General features: G+C 35.2%; 1 protein-coding gene across 3 annotated transcripts; it reads right to left on the minus strand.

The window, feature by feature from the left end:
• Nucleotides 1–601: 601 nt before the first annotated feature.
• On the minus strand, nucleotides 602–9,569 carry LOC105831958 (leucine-rich repeat protein soc-2). Of its 3 annotated transcripts, none has more exons than XM_036283884.1 (4): nucleotides 8,647–9,569; nucleotides 2,034–2,177; nucleotides 1,716–1,883; nucleotides 602–1,300 (listed from the first exon to the last, which is right to left on the minus strand). In XM_036283884.1, the coding sequence occupies exons 1-4, from the start codon at nucleotides 8,798–8,800 to the stop codon at nucleotides 1,137–1,139; spliced, it is 630 nt and encodes a 209-aa protein (XP_036139777.1). In that variant the 5' UTR covers nucleotides 8,801–9,569; the 3' UTR covers nucleotides 602–1,136. The 3 variants fall into 3 exon arrangements, with proteins under 3 accessions (XP_036139777.1, XP_036139776.1, XP_036139778.1); XM_036283883.1 differs by lacking the exon at nucleotides 8,647–9,569 and adding an exon at nucleotides 4,578–5,392 and having other exon boundaries at nucleotides 2,034–2,209; XM_036283885.1 differs by lacking the exon at nucleotides 8,647–9,569 and adding an exon at nucleotides 4,578–5,383.
• Between the last annotated feature and the right edge of the window lie 783 nt (nucleotides 9,570–10,352).

Here is a 10,352-nt window from a genome sequence, read left to right on the forward strand (position 1 = left end):
GAGAGAGTCTTGTGGAAAAGAGACTTTTGCAGACCTACGTTTGCAAATCTGCATTTCTTTACGGGGCATCCTATATTCAAACGCTAAGAGCTACTTAATAGTATTTTCGTCATTCGTTGTTAATACTTTGTACTCGCGGTACAAAATCAGAATTTATTTGAAACTCACTATGCAAAACATTAATTTTTTTCATATTTATAAAAAAAATATGAAAATGTTCTCAGAATTTACAAAAGCGTTATGGAATCTTTATTTTTACATTGCTTCCTAATGTATTATAAATGTATAGTAACATTAAATTGCAAAATTATCTATTTTGTTATATTTTTATTCGAGTACAAAATATTAAATTATTGCACTATATATGATATATATATATATATATATATATATATATATATATATATACACACACATACATATATAATCGGCAGTCCATAGCGGTAAACTGTCCGTAACGTTGACGAACAAAATTATAATACGTTAAAAATACAGTCGATACAAGTTGTGTTCATGAACGACAGGATAGTATTTTGCAAATATTTCTTCAGGTCTTGAGCTATGTAAATCCGAGACTTTTGAATTTTACAGATCGCACATTTGCATGTATAGAGATATGCATAAAAAATTCGAGAGGTTTGGAAGAGTTCCTCAAAATTATTTAAATTATTTTATATTAAAATTATTTATAATCCAAAGGTTTGATTGCAAACTAGTAGCGCTCTGATATATTCACAAAAAATTTATAAATGAGATCCGAGAATCCTTGAATTCAATGATCGAAATATTCAAGTATCACAACAGCGTCGGTATCGCGATAAAATTTCAAAATCCACGTGGTATAAAAGAAAAAAAAAGAGGGATCGAGCGATCTCCATGCAAAATCGGTAACGGATCCGCAGCAATTAAGTACAAATCACTAGTGACATTTATAAAACATACAAGCGGATCTTTCCTTCGTATCGACTGGCGATCCGCGGCACCCATTATCACACAATTCGCATTATCACTGTACAAAATGTCGATTTTACTTCTAGTTCTTGAGCAATTTTCGGCGAAAGAACGCAGGGGGACAAAATTGTTTCTCCGTTGTCTTCCGTTGCGAAATGGGCTGCTCTTGCTTGAGGAAGGAGGGCTTAAACGTTCAAGTCTTCCCAATCCTCGATCTGCCGAGGAGTAAGTTCAATTGTAATCCTAGTCAAAGTGCGCAGGAGGTCGTGCAATCTCGGTGGCAGCGGATTTCCCTGCAGGTCGATAAATTCGAGGGCAGGTGCAAGCCTGAGCCTGTCAACGTCGATCTCTACAAAATAAAACCAACGATGTGTATTTAACATCATTTCAAGAAACGTATTCATGCAAAATTATTTGAATAGATGAAAATTTTGTTCTGTTTTTATTATGGAAATGGAAACAACTGGCGTGGGATTTTTATCAATATGCAACATCAGAAATTAAATTCAAAATCATATATTATTATATTATATTTTAATCTAAAATGAAATATCTGATATAGATATATTTTTCATTTATCCTAAAATATATTTTAATAATTGCATAGTATTTTAAAATAATTTTAGGGTACTTTCTTAAAAAAATAGGAAAATTATCCTAATAATAAAATATTTTGAGAATGATACATTGCGTTAATTGTTGATCGTTTGAGTTGATGATATGCGGTGAAAATCTTACATAACGTTAAGTCGATAAACACTGACCAATGATAAAATTATTGTTTGCGAGGAGTCGTTTAAGCTGCGGTATCCGCCAGGCGACAGATGGTAGAGCGATGAAAGTGTTGTGCGAGATATCGAGTCTTTCCAGAGCTTGCAGCTCGGCCAGCTCCTCCGGCAGCTTGCTCATCTGATTGTGGCTTAAATTCAGTTCTGTAAATGATACACGTTTTGCTGAATAATGTAACGAGATTTTAAACGAGAATTTTATCTATTCTATTAAAGACAATTTTTAAGAAGATGAAAATGAGAAAAAAAAGTAATCCAAAACTACTTTGTATTGCGGGTCACTTGCACACTCACCAGTGATTAATGAGAATTTCACGGCGAACTTTGCCGGGATTTTAGTGATCACATTGCCAGAAAGGTCGCATCTTTTCAGCTCCGTGTGCCGCATCAGGTGATAGACCGCGTCCGGGATTTGCATGAGCTGGCACTCCGACAAGTCTAAAAAGTAAAACGAAAGAACGTACAGTTTCCTGAAAAAAAGAAATAACATAAAACATCGTTACTTTGAATTACTGCTTTTCGGGGTCTCGTCAAGTTTCTGCCTTATATCGATATTAGAATAAACTTTCGAAATTCATTTCTGTAAAAAATTCTACAAACAATTTCTGTAATAAATTCTACGAAATGGATATCGTGTTTTAAGAATGAAAGAAAAATTAATATCTCTGATTTCAGGAGGCCGATTGCGCATCCTTCATAAATAATGAAAGTGAAGGCCATTATTTATTGCAATAAAAGTCTTGTATCTTTCGACATATATCCTATTATGCATTATATAAATTTTTCTCCTCTCTCCAAACACGTAATAATATTTTTTATTGTAATATTATTATCAACATTTAATAGAAAAAAATTAGATGAAATAAAGTAACTCTTTTTACAAATAATATAAATTTTTAGCCTTCCTATACGTTTTATTTCGGCGCGTAAATAGAATTCCTCTTATGAAGTTAAACTGACAATAAAGATATAAGGCTTTCCCGCGATCAGATATCGACAGCGTATCGGCTAAACTGCATAATAATGACATTGTAAAAGTGTTCCGATACTCTGAAAAAAAATGGGAAAACGCCAGTGTAAGCGCATCATAACTACTGAAAGTGCACTTAACGTCGACGCACCATGTTTCACGCTTTCTCCGGCGCGGTTTCCAGCACGGAAGACCGTCTCTACGTTGAAGCTAACTTGAACGCGGGAGCCGAGAACGTGTGTTACGGAACAAATGTATTTCTCATTATACATTTATCAATCATCGCGATCATTATAACATCGGAGCACGCGGTTCCGGGAGAATAACGAACCGCAGAATTGTGTGATTTAGTAATCCAAACGTGAATTTTGTTAACAGTTCATGTGGTTGAACAATATTGATAAATTCCCAGTGAAATTGTAGTAATTTAGAAAAATAGTTTTCTTCCTTCGTTTCCCATAACAAAGCTACAATGAAAAGAGTTTTAATAATAATCAAGGCTATAAACTATAAATTATAATTATCAAAAGCTTTGATAAAATAATTTTAATTAAATGTCCGTTTAATATAATCAAATATTTAATAATATTTAGTAATCATTTTGTTACTTTATATTTGGATATTATTAATATAATTAAAAATTGTTAAATATTTGATTACATTAATCAAACATTCATTGAGATCGGGGGAGACCGGGAGAGACGGGGAGAGACCGGGAGAGATCGAGAGAGACAAGAAGAGACGGGGAGAGACCGGGAGAGACGGGGAGAGACCGGGAGAGACGGGGAGAGACCGGGAGAGACGGGGAAAGACCGGGAGAGATGAGGAGAGACGGGTAGAGACGGGGAGAGACCGGGAGAGACGGGGAGAGACCGGGAGAGACAAAGAATGTTTCTATTGTGTTTAAATTAAGGTAATAAGAAAAATAAAGATGGTTGTTATTTTATTGAAAAAAACTTATTTAAAACAGTCTTTTGAATGGATTTCTAAATCCATGGCAGCTTTTAGAAAAAAAAGTTAGAAGTACGTGAATATTAGATTTATTAAAGATAGATAAATACTTATTCAAAAATAAAATAAAAAGAGCAACAGTAAAGCAAGGCTCTTGAAAGTTAAACAACAAAAGCAAAGAAAATTTGAAAAAAAAAAAACGTAGCATAAGAATAGAGAGCCACAGCAACGCGTGGCAGGGCATAGCTAGTTAATAATAATTCTTAAAATATTTTATAATTTTTACCCCAAAATATTTTATAAATATTTTTGTCTTAAATTAAACAGATCATAAAGATTTATATATATACAATGTATATCATAAAAATATTCATATAATATTTATAAAAAATAAATAACAATAAAGTATTTATAATAAGTATTCATGATATTAATGAATACTTATCATAATTATTGTAAGCATATTAATTGCATCATAATCATAAATATTCTGTTGTTTGGAAATTTTTTTCAATGTATCATTACGGTTTGAGAGAGACAAAGTTGTCATTCTATAAATCTAGATATTCGTCAAGACGTTTTTTGGATACTGTATTTAATAAACAATTAAAGTGTTTTCTCGTCGCGATTTTAGATATGTGTCTTGTTAAATATCGAAACCTCTGACGCGAGAAAAAAAAATCTATGCAATGAAATTTTTTCGTATGCCACTCCAGCTGCATTTTCGTAATTCCGCCACGTCCCGGTCGCGCACCAATGCGGAACGCGTTGAAAACGCGCGGGCGCCCGGTGGTAGAAGCCTCCTCACGACGGGTCCGTCGCGGATTAATGACCTTTCTTCCTAGCGAATTTTATTTTGCGCGCGGGCAAAAGGAATCGCGAGCGATCGCTTTCACCGAATTCTGTATCTCCTTTACCGAGACTCTCGTTCTCCTGCGCCTCCTCGCAGCGAAGAATCACTCTCGTCACGGCGTGCGCCATTTTGGCCGTCGCCGCACTGACTAACCGGACGCGGCTTTGAGACACTTATTTCGGTACGTCCCACCACTTGAACGACCATGATACCTATCTCACGGCACATTCTCGGAAATCGCCGGTTTATCGAGGGGAAGTTTCCGCGAACGTTTCTCGACAGCTGATCGAGCGCGCGCGCAATAATTGTGTTAAGTGCATTTTGAATCGATAAACAAAATCGGAGGTATAGAGTAGTCACAAAAGCTTAATTAATGAAAATTGTGGAGATTCTCTCAACATAGTTTAGGTAAGAATAAATAAAAATTCGTCAAATTGTTATCTATTCATGGGTCATTTCCCGGCAGTTGAAAAAGCTTAGTAAAAAATGGTAAATGAATCATCGTTGAATCGACGTCGGAATTTATTTAAATATTTTAATTTTAATATCAATAAGACATACATAGTAGAATGCATTTTATTGAGACTACGACATTTTTTTTTATCTAAACCTGATATTTTATAATTGGAAACGTTTGATGGACTTAACTGTAAGAATTTGATTAGTATTTATAAAATTTTTAATTATATTTAGCAGATGTTTTTTTCACATTTATGCTAATCTAACTAAATAAATTTAACGTCATTTTCAAAAGATTTTGGTACATTTAACAAGAAGGATTTAATCGTATTCTGATAATTTCTAACAAGAATGTTAATTTGTTCATTTTCTAATACATATACTAGTTGAATTTATCTTTCAATTATTATACAATAGACTTTCAATTATTATACAATTTGATTTTTTTCATTATATATTATTTTATGAACATTATTTTATATGTATTTTCCGTTCCTTTCAAATAATTTTTATTTGGATTCAAATTGAGCTTTCTTTTTAATCCAATTATTTGGATTATATCATGTTGCGGGACGTCTTATATAATTAAAAAAGATAAGCGCTCGAACGGGGAATTGTGCAATTACTATGAGAGTCATTGTGCAATTGGTACGAAAGTTACTTTTCGCTATTGCTGTTCCCGCGGGTAGTCAACGTGCGTGTTTTTCTTCGCCAAAAAGTGGTAAAAGAGACCCGATAGCAAGCTGCCATTTAAGGTCGCCGGGCCCTATACGGAAACCTCTCGCGTCGTAGACGAGTTTATATGTTTCACGTTGGAAAGTTCCTACGTTTCTGGATTCGCACGAGATTCTTTCCTCCGCGCAAAACGGAGCTTTTAGCTCCGATACCCGCTGAAGCGGAGCGGCGTTTATGTGCCTGCCGCGACCGTGACAAAAAAAAAAAGAATTTTACGAAATAAACTCACTTTCTTATTTTACCGGATGCAATATTGAAAATTTAATTTACAATCTAATTGATCTAATTTACAAGCTAAATTAATATTTGCTGCGCGCCAACTTGTACAATTGTAGTTGCACGAAATTAAGAATTAAATTTGATGATTCATAGGAAATCTATTATACCAGAGTTTTATCGCTGACGTTATTGCTACGCAGTTACTCTTTGTCATTTTATTAGATTGGAATAAAAGTAATGTCGCAATTTTTAGCTCAAAATTTATTTATATTTAAAAACAACTTTACTCAGTAATGAATTTGTCTTTTGCTATTTTTCGGACAGTTGCAGTTACACGATTTTTCGTAGACACAGATCTAGAATATATCCGTTGAGAGAATGCGATATTATTTTCCCTCCAATCCTTCAATATTTGTACAGTACGCGCATCTCGCATTTGCATGTAAAGCTAAACAACAAGAAGGTGCATAAAGGAGGAATCAGCCTCCTATATAAGCGACATTCGGAGCGCGTAGATCAGCATTGCCAAGGCTCCGCTTTACTATTCCGAGATCGACCTTTCGTGCGCGTGTACATCGGGTGTCCCGAAGATACTCTCAGACGAAGATGTTCGTCCAGATTGAAAGAGGATCGCGGCTGTCCCGCGCGGTTCGTGCAAGCGAGAGAAAGAGAGAAAGAGACAAAGGCCGGATACGCGCCGTTGTGTAACGTAATGTTTATCCAGTCAATTATCTATGCCGTAGTTGCAAGACGAGCAATTTCACTTTTATCCTCGAGTTTGATGCTCGAGAAACGCCACCCGTTTATTTAGCCATTCCCGCGTAACTTCTCCATCATCGCTGGGAGCTTCGTACGGTCTTTAACTTTATTAGTTATTGTAATAACAGTTAATGTCTACATAAACAATCTGCTGGATTAAAAAGTCAGCAGGATATCTAAATGTCTTGATGCCACAATACAAATTTTTTTTGCATAACGTTTGCACTGAGGTTTATCGTTTCATCAGTGTGATCTGTTTCATAAGCGGTAGATCCGAGAAAAATTAATTGAGAAAAAAAAAGAAGGAAAGACTTTCGGAGTTCTTTTGCCATTCGTAATTTTTCTTGCTCACTGCTCATTATGATCTAATTGTATCTCTTTATCTTTAATGAAATAAATATTGAAATTGCAAAGTGGAACGGAAATGTTCCTCGCATACCATGTGATTGCTTCTACGCGATGAGTACGTCATTGGCATGGTCCGTACTTTCTACGGAACTATGTTATAAACTTTTTTTCACCGAGCTGCAACAGGAAATCGCCAATACGCTGCGTCCCGACGCTCGGTGATCGTAGATCAATTTTTATTAGCCCGTTTCCTCGCTTCCTCTTTCTTTTTTTTTCACCCCAATGCGTAATTGCAGCGTTATGCGCGCATGTAAGAAAAAGCGTATCACAAATCTTGAAGAAAGTAGGAGAGTTCGTTAGCCGTGTAAAACAAACTGAGTCACCGATAATGCATTAGATAAGATAGACAATATTAAACGCGCGACAATACGCAGAAACGAATGGCATTGTGCTCTACCACCTGCCACTCGTCATTTTTATCGCGATAATTGATTTACGCTGTGAATCTTATATTTATATCGTAGAAACTGCGTTCTATGGATATCCAGTTTCTAGATTTGTTGAACTTTCTCTAATCATGATTTATAGTCATATATTTATAACAAATCTTCGCTACTATAATTATTATATTATCAATATTAAACCTTTAATGATAATTAAAACATAAAAACACATCGATAAAATAGACCATTGACATTACATTTTTTATTATCATTGACGCTGAATATGACATATGTATTAAAATGTTTTAAAATGTTACATATTTGGCATTACAAATTTTGTTTTAGATTTTTATCACTGTAAATTTTTCATTTTACAAGTTCTGATTGCGTGTTATAGACTTTTGATTTCAAAGATAGAGATTTCGAAGATTGATTTCAATTCTAAACGTTTGAGACGTCGCGAATATTCACTCATCTCCGCAATTTTTCGTTCGCGTAAAAAAGTCACGATTTAAACTTCATATTTTAAATTTTAAAAGTTCGTGAATTTATTTTAATGTTCCTAAGTGCGCATTAAATTATCTCTCTGCGTTTGTGATTGTAGTCTGGGCAATTGTAATCTACGAAGTACGTTTTATGAAAGGTAATGAGTCACATGCACCGGCACATTAAAAACAGCAAAAGCGTTGATCAAGGTTACAGTATGCGCAGACAGCGTTACAGATAAGGCAAGGGTGCAAGTTATCTCGAATCAGGAAGTATTGTCGACATTGACATATGCATATATGGTGTTTATAACCTCGGCTTCCTCGTAAAATAATTAAACCTTTTATAGGTGATTTTTATAAAACTCGACTCGATGCTCGACCGAAATTTGCAATGGCGGAAATCTGTCAAATCAAAAACTTCTTTGTCTATCGTATCGAATACTTGTATTTAACTTGTACAAGTCAAATGTAGACACCCGCTACATGTTAGGATTGAAACTCGTTAAAACTCGTAGTTCGAAAAAAATTGAAAATGCCTTTTAAGATGCAAGTTATTTTTGAGCGGTCTAAGAGAAATGTTGCAAAAATTTCAGATATTTTTTATAAATATTATAGAAAAATCTCCTTCAAGATTAAAAAATGTTTTCTAAATGACTTTACACCAGGTGTTCCTCAGTCTTACCTAGGTTGCAATTATCCTGAGCTTCTTCACATCGGGAAATCACCCTGATGATCGCCCGACCTGCCAGTTGCACGCAGACCGCCATTGCGACATTTCTCTCGCCCTGCTCCTGCGAGAGCTGCTGCACATCTTCCTCGTTGTACGGTGGCCTCATGTTTCTTAACACTTCCTTTACGACAGATTACAAATTACAGCAATAAGCACGCGAACGTGAATTTCCCAAGTCTGTCGAAAATCAGCACTGATCTTCGCACATTCGCCGAGGGGTAATTACTCCACTCCGGCAGTAAGTCTTCTTAATAGATTCCTATTGCAATCGCTCTAAGAACATTCTACGAGTTTTAATCAAACGGCTATTATCCCTCTCATAAATTTCACATCCACTGATGGTTAATCGCTGCGAGTCACTGGTGAAGATTTCATCCGCGAAGATAAAAGAAGCTCAGCTGGATGAAGAGATTGGGAAAATCCACTATACTTAAACTCAGTTCAGATCAAGTTTTCTGCGTAGAAAATTTTGCCGAGATGGAAATCTATGCAGATTGGAGTCCAACGTCGTCAAAGGATATTTTTCTTTACGGAAACTTCTTTCAAATTCTATTTGAAGAACGTTTTTGACTCGAATTAAAGAAAAAAAATAGATTTCAGGTTTCTTTGCTGGGACGAACAGGTTTTCCAGGATCTCACACGATTTCTGATTAAAGTTTAGGACAAAGTCCGCAGGATGAAGTCCTGGAGCGCGACTTTCGAGGAATCCTTGTTCTTGCGAGCGAACTTCAACAGGGCGTAATAGTAGGTCCGATTGACTTCTTGCGCGATTTGCAAGAGCTTTGCAGGTCCTCGGTTCTTTTCGTTATCTGAAGGCTACCACGACGACCGAGGTCCGGTTCAGGTAACTCCGTTCAACACTGCCTCCACGAGTGTTCACGGTGCTATTTAAGCCTTCGCCACTCTCCCCGCCATCGGAGAAGCGTCTCGAAAACAGCTGACTACTTTTGTGTGCGTGTGTATTCACTCTCCCTCTCTTTGTTTGAAAACAAACGCAGCCAGATGCACTCCGCGACATGCAAGCTGTCAAATTCGACGTCGGGATTTCCGCATTAGAATCACGTTTATTCAAGGTTTTACTGCTGTTTCACGACTTCTTCGGGATCTCTTTTGTGTTTCGATACTCGCTGAAAAAATTGTCAATTATTAAATTGTCATTTCAAGATAGTACTTATTAAATTGAATGTTTTCCGAGTTAAAATTGCATTAAGATTACTAGTTTTCATTTCTCTTCTATTGTTTTAGGATTTTTTTGGAATCTTCTTGAGCTTTTGAGATTCCCTAAAATTATCATTAAGACTTTTGCTTTAAAATTATGTCTGTTATAACTGTTCCGTGCTTTCTTTAAAAAGAAAAAGCAATAAAATTGTAAACAGACTAACTGTTAAAAGCTAATTTTAATAAAAACATATTTAATATTTCTTTAGAATATTTTCTTAAAAGATTCTATTAAATAATCCTTTAATTTTAAAATCATACAGAATTCAACAATAATTAAATTCAATTGCACTAATTGATAATACTAAGAAAATTATAATACAAAAAGATTTAAGATCTCTATAAGAAAAAAAAATCTGCGCATTAAAAAATTAAGCGTAAGGGTTAAAGCTTAATAATTGAGATTCACAATTTTGCTTGCGAAACATAGGACATGATTC

Source organism: Monomorium pharaonis, chromosome 3, assembly GCF_013373865.1.
Source record: "Monomorium pharaonis isolate MP-MQ-018 chromosome 3, ASM1337386v2, whole genome shotgun sequence".
NCBI lineage: Eukaryota > Metazoa > Arthropoda > Insecta > Hymenoptera > Formicidae > Monomorium > Monomorium pharaonis.